The sequence below is a fragment of the Pleurodeles waltl genome, chromosome 1_2 (genome assembly GCF_031143425.1).
Source record: "Pleurodeles waltl isolate 20211129_DDA chromosome 1_2, aPleWal1.hap1.20221129, whole genome shotgun sequence".
In the NCBI taxonomy this organism is placed as follows: Eukaryota; Metazoa; Chordata; class Amphibia; order Caudata; family Salamandridae; genus Pleurodeles; species Pleurodeles waltl.
This window is the reverse complement of record NC_090437.1, coordinates 1,332,363,086-1,332,385,938: the sequence shown is the minus strand read 5'-3', so window position 1 is coordinate 1,332,385,938 and position 22,853 is coordinate 1,332,363,086. Positions and strand designations below refer to the sequence as shown.

General features: G+C 46.4%; 1 protein-coding gene across 4 annotated transcripts in view; it reads right to left on the bottom strand.

The window, feature by feature from the left end:
• Positions 1–19,887, bottom strand: part of LOC138251655 (sialic acid-binding Ig-like lectin 13) — a 224,115-nt gene extending 204,228 nt beyond the window's left edge. For all 4 annotated transcript variants that reach the window (XM_069205666.1, XM_069205667.1, XM_069205669.1 and 1 more), the window contains exon 1: positions 19,764–19,887. In XM_069205666.1, the coding sequence (XP_069061767.1) occupies positions 19,764–19,827 (64 nt within the window). In that variant the 5' untranslated portion in view covers positions 19,828–19,887. The remainder of the gene's footprint in view (positions 1–19,763) is intronic.
• Between the last annotated feature and the right edge of the window lie 2,966 nt (positions 19,888–22,853).

The window sequence follows — 22,853 nt, the reverse complement described above, 5'->3', positions numbered from 1 at the left end:
GGGACCAGGATGTCGCCACTTGGATGAGGAGACAAAGGGGGCGCCCAGCAAGTCAGGGAGCCCTCACAGAAGCAGGCAGCACCCGCAGAAGTACCGGAACAGGCACTTAGAAGAGGAGTAAACCGGAGTCCACCCAAAGTCAGAAAAGGGAGTCCCACGACGCCGGAGGACAACTCAGAAGGTTGTGCACTGCAGGTTAGAGTGTCGAGGACCCAGGCTTGGCTGTGCACGAAGGAAATCCTGGAAGAGTGCACAGGAGCCGGAGCAGCTGCAAAACACGCGGTTCCCAGCAATGCAGTCTAGCGTGGGGATGCAAGGACTCACCTCCACCAAACTTGGACTGAAGAGTCACTGGAATGTGGGAGTCACTTGGACAGAGTTGCTGTGTTCAAGGGACCTCGCTCGTCGTGCTGAGAGGGGACCCAGAGGACCGGTGATGCAGTCTTTTGTTGCCTGCGGTTGCAGGGGGAAGATTCCGTCGACCCACTGGAGATTTCTTCAGAGCTCCTGGTGCAAGAAGGAGGCAGGCTACCCCCAGAGCATGCACCACCAGGAAACAGGCGAGAAAGGTGGCAGGATGAAGCGATACAAGGTTGCAGTAGTCGTCTTTGCTACTTTGTTGCGGTTTTGCAGGCGTCCTGAGCAGTCAGCAGTCGATCCTTTGGCAGAATGCGAAGAGGGAGATGCAGAGGAACTCTGGTGAGCTCTTGCATTCGGTATCTAAAGAATTCCCCAAAGCAGAGACCCTAAATAGCCAGAAAAGGAGGTTTGGCTACCTAGGAAGGAGGATAGGCTAGTAAGAAAGGTAAGAGCCTATCAGAAGGAGTCTCTGACGTCACCTGATGGCACTGGCCACTCAGAGCAGTCCAGTGTGCCAGCAACACCTCTGTTTCCAAGATGGCAGAGGTCTGGGGCACACTGGAGGAGCTCTGGGCACCTCCCCTGGGAGGTGCAGGTCAGGGGAGTGGTCACTCCCCTTTCCTTTGTCCAGTTTCGCGCCAGAGCAGGGCTGGGGGATCCCTAAACTGGTGTAGACTGACTTATGCAGAGATGGGCGTAACACTGTAGGAAAGTACCATCTTGCCTGGCATGTTACCCCCATATTTCACTGTATATATGTTGTTTTAGTGTATGTGTCACTGGGACCCTGCCAGCCAGGGCCCCAGTGCTCATAAGTGTGCCCTGTATGTGTTCCCAGTGTGATGACTAACTGTCTCACTGAGGCTCTGCTAACCAGAACCTCAGTGGTTATGCTCTCTCTGCTTTCTAAATTGTCACTAACAGGCTAGTGACCAATTCACATTGGCATTCTGGAGCACCCTTATAATTCCCTAGTATATGGTACTGAGGTACCCAGGGTATTGGGGTTCCAGGAGATCCCTATGGGCTGCAGCATTTCTTTTGCCACCCATAGGGAGCTCTGACAATTCTTACACAGGCCTGCCACTGTAGCCTGAGTGAAATAATGCCCACATTATTTCACAGCCATTTTACACTGCACTTAAGTAACTTATAAGTCACCTATATGTCTAACCTTCACCTGGTGAAGGTTGGGTGCCAAGTTACTTAGTGTGTGGGCACCCTGGCACTAGCCAAGGTGCCCCCACATCGTTCAGGGCAAATTCCCTGGACTTTGTGAGTGCGGGGACACCATTACACGCGTGCACTATACATAGGTCACTACCTATGTATAGCATCACAATGGTAACTCCGAACATGGCCATGTAACATGTCTAAGATCATGGAATTGTCACCCCAATGCCATCCTGGCATTGGGGAGACAATTCCATGATCCCCCGGGTCTCTAGCACAGACCTGGGTACTGCCAAACTACCTTTCCCGGGGTTTCACTGCAGCTGCTGCTGCTGCCAACCCCTCAGACAGGTTTCTGCCCTCGTGGGGTCCAGCCAGGCTTGGCCCAGGAAGGCAGAACAAAGGACTTCCTCAGAGAGAGGGTGTTACACCCTCTCCCTTTGGAAAAAGGTGTCAGGGCTGGGGAGGAGTAGCCTCCCCCAGCCTCTGGAAATGCTTTGATGGGCACAGATGGTGCCCATCTCTGCATAAGCCAGTCTACACCAGTTCAGGGATCCCCCAGCCCTGCTCTGGTGCGAAACTGGACAAAGGAAAGGGGAGTGACCACTCCCCTGAGCTGCACCTCCCAGGGGAGGTGCCCAGAGCTCCTCCAGTGTGCTCCAGACCTCTGCCATCTTGGAAACAGAGGTGCTGCTGGCACACTGGACTGCTCTGAGTGGCCAGTGCCAGCAGGTGATGTCAGAGACTCCTCCTGATAGGCTCTTACCTGCGTTGCTAGCCTATCCTCCTTCCTAGGTAGCCAAACCTCCTTTTCTGGCTATTTAGGGTCTCTGCTTTGGGGAATTCTTTAGATAACGAATGCAAGAGCTCATCAGAGTTCCTCTGCATCTCTCTCTTCACCTTCTACCAAAGGATCGACCGCTGACTGCTCAGGACGCCTGCAAAACCGCAACAAAGTAGCAAAGACGACTAATGCAACCTTGTATCGCTGATCCTGCCGCTTTCTCAACTGTTTTCCTGGTGGTGCATGCTGTGGGGGTAGCCTGCCTCCTCTCTGCACTAGGAGCTCTGAAGAAATCTCCCGTGGGTCGATGGAATCTTCCCCCTGCAACCGCAGGCAACAAAAGACTGCATCACCGGTCCTCTGGGTCCCCTCTCAGCACGACGAGTGTGGTCCCTGGAACTCAGCAACTCTGTCCAAGTGACTCCCACAGTCCAGTGACTCTTCAGTCCAAGTTTGGTGGAGGTAAGTCCTTGCCTCCCCACGCTAGACTGCATTGCTGGGTACCGCGTGATTTGCAGCTGCTCCGGCTCCTGTGCACTCTTCCAGGATTTCCTTTGTGCACAGCCAAGCCTGGGTCCCCGACACTCTAACCTGCAGTGCACAACCTCCTGAGCTGTCCTCCGGCGTCGTGGGACTCCCTTTTGTGTCTTCGGGTGAGCTCCGGTTCACTCCTCTTCCAAGTGCCTGTTCCGGTACTTCTGCGGGTGCTGCCTGCTTCTGTGAGGGCTCCCTGACTTGCTGGGCGCCCCCTCTGTCTCCTCATCCAAGTGGCGACATCCTGGTCCCTCGTGGGCCACAGCAGCATCCAAAAACCCTAACCGCGACCCTTGCAGCTAGCAGGGCTTGTTTGCGGTCTTTCTGCGTGGGAACATCTCTGCAAGCTTCTACACGACGTGGGACATCCATCCTCCAAAGGGGAAGTTTCTAGCCCTCTTCGTTCTTGCAGAATCCACAGCTTCTACCATCCGGTGGCAGCTTCTTTGCACCCTCAGCTGGCATTTCCTGGGCATCTGCCCAATCTCGACTTTGTCGCGACTCTTGGACTTGGTCCCCTTGTTCCACAGGTACTCTCGTCCGGAAATCCACTTTGGTTGCATTGCTGGTGTTGGTCTTTCTTGCAGAAATCCCCTCTCACGACTTCTGTGCTCTCTGGGGAATATAGGTGCACTTTACACCTACTTTTCAGGGTCTTGGGGTGGGCTATATTTCTAACCCTCACTGTTTTCTTACAGTCCGAGCGACCCTCTACGAGCTCACATAGCTTTGGGGTCCATACGTTATTCGCATTCCACTTTTGGAGTATATGGTTTGTGTTGCCCCTATACCTATGTGCTCCTATTGTAATACATTGTAATTTTACACTGCTTGCATTACTTCCTTTTGCTATTACTGCATATTTTTGGTATTGTGTACATATATCTTGTGTATATTTGGCATCCTCATACTGAGGGTACTCACTGAGATACTTTTGGCATATTGTCATAAAAATAAAGTACCTTTATTTTTAGCATATCTGTGTATTGTGTTTTCTTATGATATTGTGCATATGACACCAGTGGTATAGTAGGAACTTTCCATGTCTCCTAGTTCAGCCTAAGCTGCTCTGCTATAGCTACCTTCTATCAGCCTAAGCTGCTAGAAACACCTCTTCTACACCAATAAGGGATAACTGGACCTGGTACAGAGTGTAAGTACCCTTTGGTACCCACTACAAGCCAGGCCAGCCTCCTACAAACACCCTCTCTCAGAGGAAGTCCTTTGTTCTGCCTTCCTGGGCCAGGCCTACCTGGACCCCAGGAGGGCAGAAACCTGTCTGAGGGGTTGGCAGCAGCAGCAGCTGCAGTGAAAACCCCGGAAAGGCAGTTTGGCAGTACCCGGGTTCTGTGCTAGAGTCCTGGGGGATCATGGAATTGTCCCCCCAATGCCAGAATGGCATTGGGGGGACAATTCCATGATCCTAGACATATTACATGGCCATGTTCGGAGTTACCATTGTGACGCTGTACATAGGTAGAGACCTATGTACAGTGCATGCGTGTAATGGTGTCCCCGCACTCACAAAGTCGGGGGAATTTGCCCTGAACGATGTGGGGGCACCTTGGCTAGTGCCAGGGTGCCCACACACTAAGTAACTTTGCACCCAACCTTCACCAGGTGAAGGTTAGACATATAGGTGACTTATAAGTTACTTAAGTGCATTGGTAAATGGCTGTGAAATAACGTGGACGTTATTTCACTCAGGCTGCACTGGCAGGCCTGTGTAAGATTTGTCAGATCTCCCTATGGGTGGCAAAAGAAATGCTGCAGCCCATAGGGATCTCCTGGAACCCCAATACCCTGGGTACCTCAGTACCATATACTAGGGAATTATAAGGGTGTTCCAGTATGCCAATGTGAATTTTATTGAAATTGGTCACTAGCCTGTTAGTGACAATTTGGAAAGCAGAGAGAGCATAACCACTGAGGTTCTGGATAGCAGAGCCTCAGTGAGACAGGTAGTCATCACACAGGGAACACATACAGGGCACATACTTATGAGCACTGGGGCCCTGCCTGGCAGGGTCCCAGTGACACATAGACTAAAACAACATATATACAGTGAAAAATGGGGGTAACATGCCAGGCAAGATGGTACTTTCCTACAAAGCCTCCCTTACACAAATGGAACAAGAGTCGCTCTCAGCAGTACCAGTGCAAACCTCCCTCACAGACACATAGGAGAAGTGTCCACTCAGTACTACCAGTGAAAGCCACCTTACTTACGTGTAATGACTCGTACTGGACAGCAGGAGTGCAAGCCTCCCTCATAAACATGGAACACAAGTCACACTGGACACCACAAGCCTCTCTCAGACAGGGAGTTGGTAGGAACTTCAGGAAAAGCTTCTGCACCCCCACAAAGGCCAAAGGGAATGACAGAGCATAGAATGGAAGAGGAGGCATACCAGCATTTTGCAAGGGGCTACCATGTAGGCATAAATCATACAAACCCCTCCAAACACTAGTAGTAGAAGGCCACATGGTGGGCACGCACACTAACACAGTGACACAGTGAATAAACCTTGCAAAACTTCGGTTAGGCATCTGGGGCCACATGTAACTCATTTTTTACACAATGCAACAGAGCAAGATAACAGGAGAGGGCAGGAGTGCACCTTATCTATGAAGAAAAGCCATATTCCTGTCTGCGCTGCTACACAATCAGCAATGAAGCACCAATGCCGGCACCTTTGTGCCGTGGAGCAAGGGTGCCTGCGTTACAGGCAGGATGATTTTTGTGTAGGATGGGACACTTTCCTGCACAAAAACAAAATTCTGAGAGGCAAGATATTTCTCCTTGTCGTGCCTCTGGTCGGAAGGCGTACAATTCTGATGCATTCCCAGGTCTGCCAGTGTTGGTAAATCTGGGAATGCCTCAGAATGCATGGGTGGATGCATTGGAGCACCCACACTCCACCCATGGAACACCTTCCCGGGGCAGAATAATGCAACTCGTGCTGCCTTGGATTACTGCAGATTACTGCAGATTTACCAAGCCATGCAGGACCACGCAAGGTGGCCTTGCATGGCTTGGTGAATCTCATTCTAGGTTTTGCATCGCCCTGTGTCCCCTTGCATGGTGCAAAGGCGATACAAAACCTTAATAAATCTGGGCCCTGCTGTTTCAGCAGTAGATTTTTATTGGCCTTTGTAAAGCGTGACTATCACTCCAGCTGCATCTTTTGACTCTCGTACTACTACCTAATGGTTTGTTGGATTCACTTATGGAGCTGAGGAAAAGTCACGGTTTTAAAGCTTTCCTGAAATGTAACAAATGACAAATTCCCCAGATTTCTATTGGAATTGATTTTCATAGGGCAGTTCATTGAACCCCAAAAGCCCTGCACCCCATTTTACGAAGTTGGAGAAGGGATGATGAAGATGATTTTGAACCTGATCTGCGGGGATGGCCAGGGACATCCTTCCATAGCTCTCGAGGTTGCCGGGTGCTCCCCCATGAAATATTTTGGGGAGGCTGATTTAAAAAGAACATGACTATTGGACTGGGAACCAATCAGTGAAGGTAAGAAGAGATCAATTCAAACTTTTTAAAGTTAAAGATATCCCCAACAAGGACGTTTTGGATTTCTGACAGCCGCGGAATTTGGCCATAGGTGGGCAGAATTACTCCAGTTGTACCTGAAAAAATGTGTTACCTGCCGGGATTTTATGGGAGAACGAAAGAAAACGCCTGACACTTCTTAGCATTCGGATTTGTTGAAAGCAGATTTAGTAACGTTAGCAATCTGCTTCTGCAGACTCAGGTCCAGATTTATCAGGGGCTTGCACTACCCTTACGGCACACAGTGTGATGCAGGGGCAATACAAGCCCTTAAATGAGATCTACTGAGCCATGTAAAGCCACTTTGCATGGCCCTGCGTGGGTTGGTAAATCTGGACTAACACAAAGCAGGGCAAGATGCTGCCTTGTATCACTCTGCACCGGGAAGGCGTTACATGGGTGGAGAGTGGGTGTTCCCAAGCATCCCACTATGTATTTATTACGATTAGTAAATCTGGGAATGCGTCAAAATCCTATGCCTTACTAGGAGAGGCGCAACTGCGAGAAATAGCCTTATTTCTCCTCGTTTCCCCTCAGGAGGAAGAAGCATTGGCAACGTCAATTAGTCTTGCCCTTTACATAGATACAGTTACCTCAAGTAATAGATGTCCCTTCCGAGTCAGACAGAAATGTGTGACGTCTTTAACAAGTCTGCAGCCCTTCAGAACTTTACTAAATGTACCTCTCAAGTCAGAAGCAGCTACTTGACAAGTCTAGCTTGCATTGTCATTAAATGTCCCTCGTGAGTAAGATACAACTGCGTAAAATGTCCTATACACAGTCGAGTGGGTGTGGCTTCAACATAAAAATGTAAAGTTTTGATATTCTTTCATGAAGGTACAGTTACACAAGTACGTACTAGGTGCCCCTTACAAGTCATATGCAAAGGTTTTGAACTTCTTTTCATGAAGCTGCAGTTCTACTTGTGGTAACGAGCAGTCCCTCCCAAATCAAACGCAAATGGATTTATATTCTTACACAAAACTGCAGTTCCATTAGGCTTTACTGGGTGTCCCTCTAATAGTCAAATGCAAAAGCTTTGAAACTAGTACATCTACCTGCTAGCCACTGCAGCCTTATGGAGAGGGACCAGCAGCAAAGTAATAAGGGGGTGTGGCTTTATAATATAAATTTGCATACACATGTGTGTTTCTTTTCTATAGGATTTATTTTTTGAGCTGGTTTATAGCGAAAAATGAACACGGTCATTTACAACATGTATCTTGAGAGTAGTTGAAGTAACTCTATAGAAGGATGAGTGGTCATTGGAAAGAGCAAGTGTTTAAGATTTTTGACCTCTTGGGAACTACTTTTTTAGGTGTATGTGTACATGTGCAAGGGCACAATGCAGTCACTCAAAGTGAAAATATACATTGGCTGGAGTGGGCCTGTCTGTTGATCTATACCTTTTACTGGGGTGGGAGGGAGTATATTTTGAGTGACATGTCCGCAAACTAAGCATGAAAGAGTGTCGATTGGGAGTGCCTAGAAATGTATGTATTTCTTGTATGATATTTGGAAATCATGAGGTTCGTAAGACAACTAAAACTGTATTTAGGCCAGACCTAAAACGCCTCTAAGACAGTGTTTCCCAAACTGTGGGTCATGACCCACTGGTGGGATGTGGGTGGACATTGGGTGTGTCACCAAAGTTCAAGCAATAAATAAAGATGCCTTTGAATTCTGTATTCAACTCCTCCCACTTGATGCTCTTCAAAGACAAGGTCAAGTGTCGGAACAGGTCTTCTGACAAAATTGCAGCTTTTTTAACATTGAGATTGGTGTTTACAAACTCCCCTCACTTTGCAGTCGGAGAAGGAAAAGTAAAGTGAATGATGTGACAATCTTGCTAAGGTACAAGTGTTTGAAAGGAAAGGCTGTAGGATGTCAACACACAGCAAAATGTAAATACCTACAAATGAACTGTACAGATTCAGCAGTTAGGAAAGCAACAATGAAGCTTTTTTTTTCGTAATTCCTAAGTGTGATGGATGCAAAGATTTTAATGGGATCAAAGCAAATCAAGACATTTTTCTTGGTGGTTCTCAAATGGTACATAATCACTGAAACCCGATTTCCACACATTGTCATTTCTGTGCATTATAGTGTTATCAGTAAAACTGTATGTCTCTGCCGATTCAGTGGCCATTGCAAAGGAAACGTGGTGTCGGTAAATGACAGTGCGTTACAACACAATGCGCGAGATACATAAAAAAAGTTGCCATTGTAAAAAGTGGATTGTGGTTGTAAATTTTTGGGGGACACTAATCTAAGGTTTATATTTGTGTAGGAATGTGTCCTTTCCTGCACAACAATAATCGTGGGTGTAACACAGGCACCTTTGCACCCTGGGTTGGAGTGCCTGCATTGGTGCTTGGCAGCCACAAGTGCGCCAGCGCAGATAGAGAGCAGGAATGTACCATATGTTAGTAAATAGGGAGCGTTCCACCCCTTTCCATTTAGTGCAGCACAGCAAGTTGTCTTGCTGCGTTGTGGTGCATCAAATCTTGGTATATCCGGCCCTCAGTTCAGAGTCTAAAATCATGCTAACATTGGTTGTCGATAGGGGGGCATTCCCCAAGATTGGAAGGCCACAGTGCCTCTCCCAATGACTGACTTTATTGAAAACTAGAACTTCTGGTTCGGTAGGACTAATGTAGAGGCAGCTCTTTTGCACCCATTTCTTCCAATGGCAGACATGACACTTCTACTCCAGTCACAACTTTACAGGGATCTTCTCACGTGTTTATACTCGCTGAGTGTCCTTTGTCTACAGATAGCATGTGGCCTTGAGGTCATTCAATGTGATACATTATGTTATTAACATTTAAAAAGCACACATACACCAGACAGTTTCTTGGCGCTGGATTAATAGAACCAAACACACAACGCTCACAGTATTAGTCATTTGCCTGTTTAAAAAGCCGTGTTTTTAAGAGCTGTCTAAATTTGATGTAACAGAGGGGTCAACCTAATTTCTAATGGTAGAGAGTTTCATATTCAGTGGGAAATACGGAAAACCTAGAGCCACCTAGTCTCTTCTTTTTAAAGGAGGGAATGGCAAGAAGGTTCAGATGAGAGGATCTTAAACTAAGGGTAGTTGCATATTTTTGGAAACGAGATGACCGCAGGACTGCTGCCATATAAGGATTTAAAGATGACGCAGCCAGTCTTAAACATTGTGCACTGTTTCACCGGTGGCCAGTGCAGTTCCCTCATCAAGGATGTGATGTGACATTTCCTAGATTTATGGAAGATCTGCATTGGCTGCCCCGTTTTGTACCGGTTGTAGCCTGCGGTTCAGGCACTCAGGAAGGCCCAGGTAGAGAGAGTTTGCATAATCTAGTCTAGAAATCACTAGCGCAATGATTACCTGAATGAGGGCTTAATTTGCAAGAGGAGGCATACATTCATCAAGTTATCCAACCCAAGGCTATCTCCTTGATATGTGGCTGTTTTAGATGCTGGAGAAGTATATTATGCTCTATTGTATTGAATGCGGCAGAGAGGTCCAGGAGTATCCTGAGCCCCCTCGTCAAACATCATCGGTGATCCTTGGCAGACGGAAGACCATTTCTGAAGCCTGCTCAGAGCCCAGATTCAAGAACACCTGATAGATAGTAGAAGTAACTGATGACTATTGGCCCGGTTCAGAAAAGTAAACATCAACATGAAGTCTAAGTTTCGATCCGAAGTCTAAAGTTAGACTTCACGTTTAAAGTTAAACTTCAGGTTTAAACTTAGACTTCAGGTCTAACTTAGACTTCAGGTTTAAACTTAGACCTCAGGTCTAAAGTTAGACTTCAGGTCTAACTTAGACTTCGGTCTAAAGTTACAGTTCAGGTCTAAAGTTAGAATTCAGGTCTAAAGTTAGAGTTCAGGTCTAACTTAGACTTGAGGTTTAAAGTTAGACTTCAAGTCTAACTTAGAGTTCAGGTCTAACCTTAGACTTCAGTTCTTACTTAGACTTCAGGTCTACAGTTAGACTTCAGGTCTAAAGTAGAGTTCAGGTCTAAACTAAGAGTTCAGGTCTAAAGTTAGACTTCAGGTCTAACAGACTTCTGCTCTAACTTAGGCTTCAGGTCTAAACTTAGTCTTTAGTTCTAAACTTAGCCTTCAGGTCTAACATAGACTTCAGGTCTAAAGTTAGTCTTGAGGTCTAACTTAGACTTCAGGTCTAAGTTTATCTTTGTGAATTGGGCCCTGAGGACCTAATTCATGAAAGGGTCCGCAGCCGTGGCAGAGGCCTAGAAGTTGTGGCGGCATCTCCGCAATGGAAAACTGCTGTAGAGAGGTTCCGCCACGAGTGCCGGGGCCCCAACTGTGACTGCCGGGACCTTTTGTGAATTAGACCCTGAGTGATTAATGAGGCTGTCCAGCATCTCTTTTTGCTTTCTTAAAAAAGCCACATCATATCAGTTTGTTTGCAAGCCCAAGGATTGGTAACAAAAATGGGGCACGTAACAACTAAAACATGTTATTGTGCTCTTTGCTAGCAGCTTATTTCGTTTTTTATTCATCACTTACCCTTGTCAAGTGGCAAGGGTGGATTCCACTCCACCTGCCTTCTATGCTACGACATCAGACATGCTTGTGTCTCTGATGCTGCATGATTGGTTTTGCGCAGAAAAAAATCTTCCTGCCCAAAAACAATCCCAAAAGGCATTTTCCTGTTTGAAAGATACTTCTCCTCATTACGCCATAACTCGGGATACGTAAGGTTTTGGTGCTTGCCAGCTTTACGTGATTTGTTGCATCAGAAAAACCCATCGAACGCCCATGAAACACCTCCCTGACGCAGTTTAAGGCGATACAGCGACTTACGCTGACTTGCCTTACTCCATATCTATGAGGTCATTCAAAGCCACGTAAAGTGGCTGTGTGTGGCCTAATAGGTATGAGTTTGTGGTCTGCGCTGCTGCAGCATAAAAAAAGTGATCCTCCGGCAGTGCACAGGGCTCATGAATATGCCCCGTGCTTGTACCATAAAAACATTCAAATTCTCTGCAAATCCTGCTCAGCCTTTCCGGCTCCTTGAGCCAGATCAGGTCGGGCAAAACACACATATTTTGACTGGAAGCTCAACTTCTTAAGTTGACACAGGCTCCTCCACGCAGCTGCAGTGGCGAGGCACTACCTGGGACCTGATTAAGCGCTGTCTGAGTACCAAGGTGGGAGGTTCCACATAGAAATAAACTGGTTGGGCAGTGTGTTCACAGGAAGCTCATTCTGACCCACCCTCTATCTTAGTGGCACCTATTCATCGATTATGGGAAGTTTGTGTAGTGCTACACGTGTGGCCGTGCAACCTCTTGAAAGCACCAGATGGAAGGAGATACGCGTCCTAGTCAGTCCCTGAGGCCACGATGCATCTCAAGGTGGCTCCTGGCTGGCTCAGAGACCGCATCTCTGACCACTAAGCCAATCCTTACTTGCGAATACATTTACCAGACTCAAGGCCTGATTTACATCTTCGCGGACGAGTTATTCCATCACAATGGTGATGGATATCCTATCTGCTGAAATATAAATCCCATAGGATATAACAGGATTTAGATTTTGGCGGAGGGGATGTCCATCACCGTCCGCCGAGATCTAAATTAGGCACCTTAATATTTTTTGGATTGCATCTTTGTCCACCAGTTCCCACGAGCAGTGATGCTCCAAAACCCTCCTTTGAGAGAGGGGGTTTTAGAGCTTGATGTAGTTTCTGTGGCCCTTTAGAGACACGTCCAGATGGTCCCAAAGGTACAAACCTCCTCGTGGTTGAGTGTTTTTCCCAGTGATTTGTTCGTTCCTGACAATTGTACTTCCTTGGAAGCGTGGCGAGCGCCGTTGAATAACACTGGTCCCTGGTCCCATCCGTACCTCTCCAGGCGCCTCCTCACCACAGTTTATCTAACTATAACAAGCGAGGTCCAGCGCCAAGAGGCCCACTGCTGCTGTTAGTGCGCTATGCACAGACGTTAGGTCAGCCAGTCATCTGCTGTAAGCATACTGGAAACAGAATGAGTTTGCCTGTAGGATGGGTTTATTTATACCGCAAACTTTGTGGCACCCCATGGTCAGAGTGTTCGCGAACCCCATCCAAAGTAAACCACAGAGCAAAGGACATTACGTAGGTAACACTCGTAAGCGTCATCAGCTTGTAATTAAACAATAAAGTGACCTTTCTAATCAGCCATTTGAAAAAAAAAATGGAAGTACATCGCCCTGCGCACAGACCAAGCCTCGTTTTACAGAAGTAAACTTTGTGCAACTAACAGTGTGAACACGAGCTGCGTCTAATCAGCACAAATCAAGCTTCCTGTGAAACATGCAAATCTGTTACAGAAATAATGCTGGGGGAAAACAGCACCGAGATAGCAGCAGTCACAGGAAGCCTGCAGCAACCAGCAGGCAGGAGTAGCGCCCACACAATGCACTCATTCAGCGCTGAGAAGCAGCGCCGTCGGATGACGAACAGCAGCGCGGCAGCTGTGACCCGGACGTCCTCTGTGCGCTATGATTACACCCGGCGGCCCGGAGGGCCTTACTAGGGGGTGTTTTAAAGAATATACAACGCCTCTGTCGCACGATATACGGGATGAAGTGACCTGTATCCTACAGTGTGAGGTTATTTCAGGTGCCTGAGGAGCTCTGTGATAAAATATATTAATATGGCATATTTCACTTATGAGGGTAAGGAGTTCAGATGTGGCTTGCAATATCCTTTTTACGCAGAGTAGGGTGTATTTTGTTTCTTATAATACATTATCACCCTCCAGCCCAAGCCTCGAACAAATCTTTGGACTGTTGCTTCTTCTGATACGAGGATAGATTTCTGCTCCCTCGCTTTTAAACCCCTTTGTGCAATAAATCTACATTTGACCATGAACATATAACTGAATTTCAGGAAAAAAAAGTTTTGAAGAAAGGGTTTGATGAGCATGTCTTTTCTGTTTTCAGTGACTTTTCAAGAATATATTTTGGTAGCAGACATGGTGATGCTACGACTCAACTGTATAAAACTATTACAGTACAGTAGTGATGTTATTTTCTTATTACCGGTCATTACGGATGTCATAAAGACGCTGGATTATTAATGGTAAAGGCAGCCTTTACCCAGAGGTTGCAGGCTATCAGGCATTACAAACCCCTCAGTGTGGGAAGTGTTATTACCAATCTCAACATTGTGTTTCCTCCCCTTGTGAGGAGTAAGTCCCTGTTTTTTCATTGTATTTATTACAGTAAGTAGTGAATGACTGAGAGTTCTTTGTAACCCACTTAGGATTCTGTAGTGTGTGGGAAGACTATGGACCACCCAGATATCAGACTCCCCAACGCCAACCCTGCACTCACATCCGGAAACTGGCAAGTGAGTTCCGAACTAAGGGAGAGACCGATGCAGGTGTGATCCTCGGCAGCTTCAAACACACTCCCTGTCCTTGAGCCCAGCTGTGTACTAGAGGTGTCCTGGTGCTTACTCTGTTCAGTACTACTGGAGTCCTAGGTACCGGTGGTGTCCTGGTGCTTACTCTGTTCAGTACTATCAGAACCCTAGGTACCGGTGGTGTCCTGGTGCTTACTCTGTTCAGTACTACTGGATCCTAGGTACCAGTGGTGTCCTGGTGCTTACTCTGTTCAGTACTATCAGAACCCTAGGTACCGGTGGTGTCCTGGTGCTTACTCTGCTCAGTACTATCAGAACCCTAGGTACCGGTGGTGTCCTGGTGCTTACTCTGTTCAGTACTACTGGATCCTAGGTACCGGTGGTGTCCTGGTGCTTACTCTGTTCAGTACTATCAGAACCCTAGGTACCGGTGGTGTCCTGGTGCTTACTCTGCTCAGTACTATCAGAACCCTAGGTACCGGTGGTGTCCTGGTGCTTACTCTGTTCAGTACTACTGGAGTCCTAGGTACCGGTGGTGTCCTGGTGCTTACTCTGCTCAGTACTATTGGAATCCTAGGTACCGGTGGTGTCCTGGTGCTTACTCTGTTCAGTACTATCAGAACCCTAGGTACCGGTGGTGTCCTGGTGCTTACTCTGCTCAGTACTATCAGAACCCTAGGTACCGGTGGTGTCCTGGTGCTTACTCTGTTCAGTACTACTGGATCCTAGGTACCGGTGGTGTCCTGGTGCTTACTCTGTTCAGTACTACTGGATCCTAGGTACCAGTGGTGTCCTGGTGCTTACTCTGCTCAGTACTATCAGAACCCTAGGTACCGGTGGTGTCCTGGTGCTTACTCTGTTCAGTACTACTGGATCCTAGGTACCGGTGGTGTCCTGGTGCTTACTCTGTTCAGTACTATCAGAACCCTAGGTACCGGTGGTGTCCTGGTGCTTACTCTGTTCAGTACTACTGGATCCTAGGTATCAGTGGTGACCTGGTGCTTACTCTGTTCAGTACTACTGGATCCTAGGTACAGTGGTGTCCTGGTGCTTACTCTGCTCAGTACTATCAGAATCCTAGGTACTAGAGGTGTCCTGGTGCTTACTCTGTTCAGTACTATCAGAATCCTAGGTACCGGTGGTGTCCTGGTGCTTACTCTGCTCAGTACTATCAGAACCCTAGGTACCACTGGTGTCCTGGTGCTTACTCTGTTCAGTACTACTGGAATCCTAGGTACCGGTGCTGTCCTGCTGCTTACTCTGTTCAGTACTATCAGAATCCTAGGTACGAGTGGTGTCCTGGTGCTTACTCTGTTCAGTACTACTGGATCCTAAGTACCGGTGGTGTCCTGGTGCTTACTCTGCTCAGTACTACTGGATCCTAGGTACAGTGGTGTCCTGGTGCTTACTCTGCTCAGTACTACTGGAGTCCTAGGTACCGGTGGTGTCCTGGTGCTTACTCTGTTCAGTACTACTGGATCCTAGGTACCGGTGGTGTCCTGGTGCTTACTCTGTTCAGTACTACTGGATCCTAGGTACCAGTGGTGACCTGGTGCTTACTCTGTTCAGTACTACTGGATCCTAGGTACAGTGGTGTCCTGGTGCTTACTCTGCTCAGTACTATCAGAATCCTAGGTACTGGAGGTGTCCTGGTGCTTACGCTGCTCAGTACTACTGGAGTCCTAGGTACCGGTGGTGTCCTGGTGCTTACTCTGGAATCCTAGGTACCGGTGGTGTCCTGGTGCTTACTCTGCTCAGTACTACTGGAATCCTAGGTACCGGCCGGGTCCTGGTGCTTACTCTGCTGAGTACTACTGGAATCCTAGGTACCAGTGGTGTCCTGCTGCTTACTGTGATCAGTACTACTGGAATCCCAGGTACCAGTGGGGTCCTGCTGGTTACTCTGCTCAGTACCTTTGGAATCCTCTGCATTACCCTGCATTCATCCCAGGTCCGTTTAATGATTCAAGTGACGTACCCGCACTGCACCCATCCTTGGGGTGAACACAAGTAAAACACTGTAACACCCATCAAAAGTGCTTCACTTCTGAAATATCCAATTTGTTTTGCCCACTTTGAAAGCTTACACATAAGCTTATGTGTCCAACCATTAATTTAGATTGTGGGAATACTTCTCCCTCACAAGGTGAGAATCATTAAGTGGTCGCATTAGTCATTTCAACAAGCTGTTCTTTAAGTCTATTAAGTGATGTCATCAATGATGTCATTTACCATGTCATGAGTGATGTAATACGTAAGGTCATCTCTTAAAATCAGGTATTTGTTAAGCAACTGAGAAAATGGGTAGGCTGAGTGAACAGATGTAGAAGGGGGATGCTGTGCTAACCCAGATGTCTTTCTCACCTCTTTAAAAATACTTCATGCCTGAAATTACTATATCTCGCTTCACAATTTTAACCTACTGCATTAACATATTCATGTTCTTTTACTTCTGCCTGCTTCATAGAAAAGACTATAAATCCAACAGAATGGCGTTCAGGACTGCCCACGTCTGTTTTGAATACACAGTGGTAGCAGTCTAGTTGTGCGTTAGGACTCTCGGGCGACGCCGCTGCGGCGGGTACTAAGGAGGTAACTGACGAGTACTAAGGAGGTAACTGACGAGTACTAAGGAGGTAACTGACGAGTACTAAGGAGGTAACTGACGAGTACTAGGGAGGTAACTGACGAGTACTAAGGAGGTAACTGACGAGTACTAAGGAGGTAACTGACGAGTACTAGGGAGGTAACTGACGAGTACTAAGGAGGTAACTGACGAGTACTGGGGAGGTAACTGACAAAGAGCTGCCGGCTTTACAAGTACTTGATTCCATTTTCAAAGTTTCCTACAGGAGTTATCCTGGGAAATTGTAGTTTTGGGACCCCTCTTTTTGTTAACCCCTTCTTGACTGATCAACGTGAAACTTTCCAAGGAGGAGCTGAGATGGATAAAAAAAATTCTGGGAATTTTCATTGAACTGTGCTAAAGCTATTAGCGAAACGAAAAATCGGGGACTGCTACTGCATTTACGCACACACACACACACACATATATATATATATATATATATATAAAGGTCGAAACCTATAATACAGTTTAAATTACTTCAGAAAATAATAATTTTTGTCTTAAGGACTCCGTTCTAAAACCACTTTCTAAGAGAAAACAAGGAGGACCATCTTCAGAAAGATTAGTTGTTAATCTATGTCAACGCTGGAATTTCCCTCATGTTATATACATTTGTTTATCAGTCATGCATATAAACATCAGCATGGTCTGTTGGTCGGTGTGGGGGAGGGGAGCTTGACTCCTGCAGGGCTTCGACTCTCGTGAATGAAGACTGCCTCCCATAGCTCTGGTAATAAATCGCTCTATCTGCATATATACTTTGCTTTGTGAGTGATAATTTGAAGAAGTATTTTTGTTTAACTTGTGTAAATGTGTGTTTGTAATTATCTTTGCTAAAGAAAGTGTAACATTAATCTGTGTCAACACTGACCCATCCTTTAGTTTTTTTAAGGTGAAAGCAAATGCATTAAAACATCACTACTTTCTGACTTTGGGCAGGTCAGTACATCACCTGTAAACCAAAAAGAGGGTTAAAAGAGGGGTTAAACAGAGCATTAAAGCAGGTTTCGCATGAATGGCCTAAAATGTGATAGACCCTCAAAGGACACTGAGGAAGTAGTCATGACTTTATGTGAGGTGGTAATTCGGCTTTACCCTCCAAAGGGGTGTCGCCGCTTGACAAGACCCTGTTAAGAAAATGGTGTCAAATTGGTGCATTGCTCAGCTTAATTTCAAGGAGCTCATTAAAGTGCATCTTCAATGACCTGTGATTCACAACTTTCACAAGCTTTCTGTTTTCCTGTCTATCCCTTCCAAGAACATTCTTAGTCATATCATATGACTAAGGGTCTTTTTTCAACAGACAAGGCAAAGTTAAAATATGACTCCAATACTGCAACTTTCCGCAGAGCTAGGCAGATGTTGCAGGCTCAAACAGCAGTGTTGTAATTCTGGTGATGTATACTGTGCAGACAGGCCCAGCCTGCTGCAGGGGGCACTAATCCTAGAGTGTAGGGCTCCTGACAATGGGACTAAATGTGTTTTCTTTGTAAATCCCAGATCTGGCTGAGTGCCTTGGCTCGACAGAAGGTCTTCTGCTGAAGTTGGACAGGCGACCAATTACCCATCTGGCTTCTGTGGATGACTTGGTGAGGTTGCACTTCTACAACCTAGCCAATGGCATTTCAGTAAATTGTTCAACAACAAAAGGAATGTGTTTGGCGCATCAGTGTAAGGAAAGGACATGGTGGTCATTGGTAACCTATCAATTCAAGAAGTAAACACTTATTAGTATTTAGGAATAGCCATTGATAAAAGGCTAACGTGTTTATCATTACAAGGAAGGGAGAACTTGGTGCCATCACTAAAGCTGTTTAAGGGTTTGCAAGACTTCTGGCGGAAGAGCGACGGGCACTCAATAACGTTTTACACTTAAAATATATCCCCTGACTTCCCTGCGCGTCATCCGCCCTCAGTGATACGATAATATGATTTACATGGAAAACATGAGATCCCTGCTTCTCCTACCTGCAACCAGGCCACACTGAAAATTAGAGCTTGAAATCATTACTTATCCATCACATTAGTGCCAACATCAAATGTATGATTGCAGTTCTGCAAGTACACACTCATTAAAGTGTTTAACACTGGAAGAGGTCAAATCCAGATCCTTCGTGAAAATAAGCCTGGATTTCTCAACACTAACCAAGGTGATCAGAGCACTAAAAACACCACAACTGGCAGATCTCCTTGACGTGACTGGGAAAACCCTGATGAGTAACAGCCCTGCAATCTCTCTCACACACACACGCATACACTCTCTCTGTCTCACACACACACGCACACAATCTCTCTCACACACACACTCTCGCTCTCACACACACACACATGCACTCTCTCATCTCTCTTTCTCTCTCACTCACATACACACACTCTCTGGTTCTCTCTCTCTCACAGACACATACATACTCCCTCTCTCACATACAGTCCCACCCCCCCCCCACACACACACACACACATACACACACTCTCTGTCTCTCTCTCTCACACACACATGCACTCTCTCATCTCTCTTTCTGTCTCACACACATACACACACTCTGGTTCTCTCTCTCACAGACAGACACATATTCCCTCTCTCACATACAGTCCCCCACACGCACACACACACACACACACACACCTACACACACACACACTCTCTCACACACACACATGCACTCTCTCATCTCTCTTTCTGTCTCACACACATACACACAGTCTCTGTCTCTATCTCTTTCTTACACACACAGACACATACTCCCTCTCTCACACACAGTCCCACACCCACACACACTGTCACTCTCTCTCTCTCTCACACACACACACACACACTGTTACTCTCTCTCTCTCACACACACACACGCTCTCTCTCTCTCACACACACACATGCACTCTCTCATCTCTCTTTCTCTCTCACACACATACACACACTCTCTGGTTCTTTCTCTCTGTCTGACAGACAGACACATACTCCCTCCCTCACACACAGTCCCACACACACACTGTCTCTCTCTCTCTCTCACACACACACACACACACACAGTCACTCTCTCTCTCTCTCGTACACACACATACACACACGCTCTCTCTCTCTCTCTCTCTCTCACACACACATGCACTCTCTTATCTCTCTTTCTCTCTCACGCACATACACACACTCTCTCTCACACACACACATGCACTCTCTCATCTCTCTTTGTCTCACACACATACACACACTCTCTGGTTCTCTCTCTCTGACAGACAGACACATACTCCCTCTCACACACAGTCCCCCCCCCCCACACACACACTGTCATTCTCTCTCTCACACACACACACACACTCACACACATATGTTGACGCCCCCCGCCCTTCCTACCTGGCAGGGAGCCCAGCAGGAGCAGCGGCAGCCCCTGCAGGACGAGAGCCACGTGTGGAGTCATCTCTCCAGCCTCCGCCGAGGACTCACTGAGTGTCCTCGGAGCAGACAGGGGACCCCTGGACACGAGGGTGCAACTGTGAAGGAAGTAGGCACTTCTGCTTTCCTTCACTGACAGGACAGCGGAGGAGAGATTGCGTTACACACACACACACACGCCCCCTCCCCACATCTCCCTGTTTCTTTGCGGTGGGTTGCGGGCACGGTCCACACCCACACAACAGTTCCCCTTTAACTGATATGTGTCCCAGCACAGGTCAGTGCCCTGGCCTATGCAAATCCTGCCTCGGTTTGCATCTGTTCCGTGATCACACGGGCCATCTCTGCTGCAAGGAACAAACACAAAGCATAGCGTGTTCCTCTCTGAGGCATAGCAGGTTTCATCTCTCCAGACACACACAGAGACCTCTGCCCGGTCCAACCTGCCCTGTTCCTGCCACTCTTCACTCCCCGAGGCCGACTCGAGATGTGCCCGTGATTACAATGGAAGGGACTCTAGGCGCTGCCTTTCCACGCAGTGAACGCAACAGCGCAGTTTGCAAACCAACACTTACACCCCCCCCCGGGTGCAACCCTTCTACCCCACAGCCCTCCATCATCTGAGCATGCGCTCACACATGGCACCAGGGCAGAAGTCCTAGAATGGAGGCAAGCTGATAGACTTGTTAGCAAATACAATGAGCATTGCCTTCATGGCAAAGGATGTGAAAGGAAATTATGTCACTGCCCTATCAAAGCCCTAACTTTTATTCAAATGTGTGTCTGTACATATATATGTATATATATGTATGTATATACAGATATACATACACACATATGTGAATATTATATATATATATAAATATGTAACTTTATTCAAATGTGTGTGTGTACACATATATATATATATGTATGTATATACAGATATACATACACACATATGTGAATATTTATTTATGTATAAATATGTAACTTTATTCAAATGTGTTTGTGTACACATATATATGTATGTATATACAGATATACATACACAAACATATGTGAATATGTATATATATATATAAATATGTAACTTTATTCAAATGTGTGTGTATATATATAAATATGTATGTATATACAGATATACATACACACATATGTGAATATTATATATATATAAATATGTAACTTTATTCAAATGTGTGTGTGTACACATATTTATATGTATGTATATACAGATATACATACACACACACATATGTGAATATTTATTTATATATAAATATGTAACTTTATTCAAATGTGTGTGTACACACATATATATATGTATGTATCTACAGATATACATACACAAACATGTGAATATGTATATATATATATATATATATATATATATATATATGTAACTTTATTCAAATGTGTGTGTATGTATATATATATATATATATATATATATATGTATATATATATATATGTATGTATGTATATACAGATATACATTCACACACATATGTGAATATGTATATATGTAACTTTATTCAACTTTATGTGAAACTTCAAATGTGTGTGTGTATACACACACAACCACACATATACATTACCAAGTGGCAGTCTCGACTAGGTAGTTATAGTTAGGACCTGGGGTCAGATTTACAAGAAACTGACGCAGCGCGCTGCTGCACCAAAATTACACATAAACAATCACCCATGGCATTCTGCTTCCTCTATGTGTGCTGCAGAAGCAACAGCAAAAACCGACGCAGAATAAAAGTATTCCTCTTCATTGCGCCATGCTAATGCCACCCCTGGGGTGTCGTTAGATTTTTGCATTGCCTCAGATTTACATTTTCTTGTAAACCTGGGGCAGCGTCAAAAGCAATGGGTGTTGCGGTGGAACGGCCACTGCAACACCCATTGCACGCCCCTCTGACACAGAAAACTGCATCAGAGGGTCCCATATTTACAAGGAGGCGTAAATCCAGAAAAATGGCGTTACACCTACTTGTAAATATAGATTAGTGGTTAGCGGCACCAGAGTGTCACAAAAACTGACGCTCTGGTGGCGCTAGGGCCTTGTTTTGCTAATAACTTTGGTGCCATTTGATAAATCTTCACTAAATTTTCCAAGGAAATACGACACTCACTTCAGCATCTGTGTGGAAAGTTTCGGGTGATCCGTCAAGCGGGAGCTGAGAAAAAGGGGAGGGTCCCAAAACGCTTTTTTCCCATGCATTTTTCTATGAGAATTGTGAACAGCAAAATCTTCTGAACAACTAGACGGAATTACACCCAATTAGAAAGAAAGGTAGCTCTTGGCTCAGAAAGCTCCTTTTCTGTTATTTGGTGTAAATCCATTCAGTAGTTTTCAAGTGATTCAAGAAAAAAATAATTTGCATATATAGGGACGCAAAGGCTCTGCGAATCCTCCCAATCTCGTGCAGAGATCTGATTGGCTGCCAACACTTCAACAAGGAAGTGTTGGCAACTATGTTGGGATTCAGCTTCAGCCGAGTTCCAGAAAAAAAGATGAAAGGGAGCAAGGTAGGGACACCCTAACCCCTTAGCTCTGGTGCTGGGGTACTAGAGGGACCCCCCCCAGAGCAAAAAAACATTTTATATAAATGTTCGGCCGGAGACGCTGCAGAAATGCAGGCTCCCAAACTTGTTTAAATTCAGCCCCTGGGTGGGCCAGGTCCCAGGGACATTATAATTTAGAATGTGGGGGGAGGCTGTCTGCCCCCTCACAGACCCAGGGATGGCCACCTTCCTGAGACTTCAAGTAAATGCAATGTAGGGGGGCTGCACAGCCCCCCCATAGCCCTGGGGACCGCCATCTCCCCGGGGCACAGCTAAAGAGAATGCGGGGGGCTTCCCAGGCCCCCACAGCCCCAGGGACAACCACCTCCCTTGAGCTTCAAGTAAATGTAATGTGGGGAGGGGGTGACTGCCTTCCAACCTTGGGGACCGCAGCCCCCTCAGGGGCTTCAAGTAAATGTAATGCGGGGGCGTGGCCTCTTGGACCACCACCTCCCCAGGGCTATTTACATTGAAGGGGGGCCGCGGGAGCCTCTT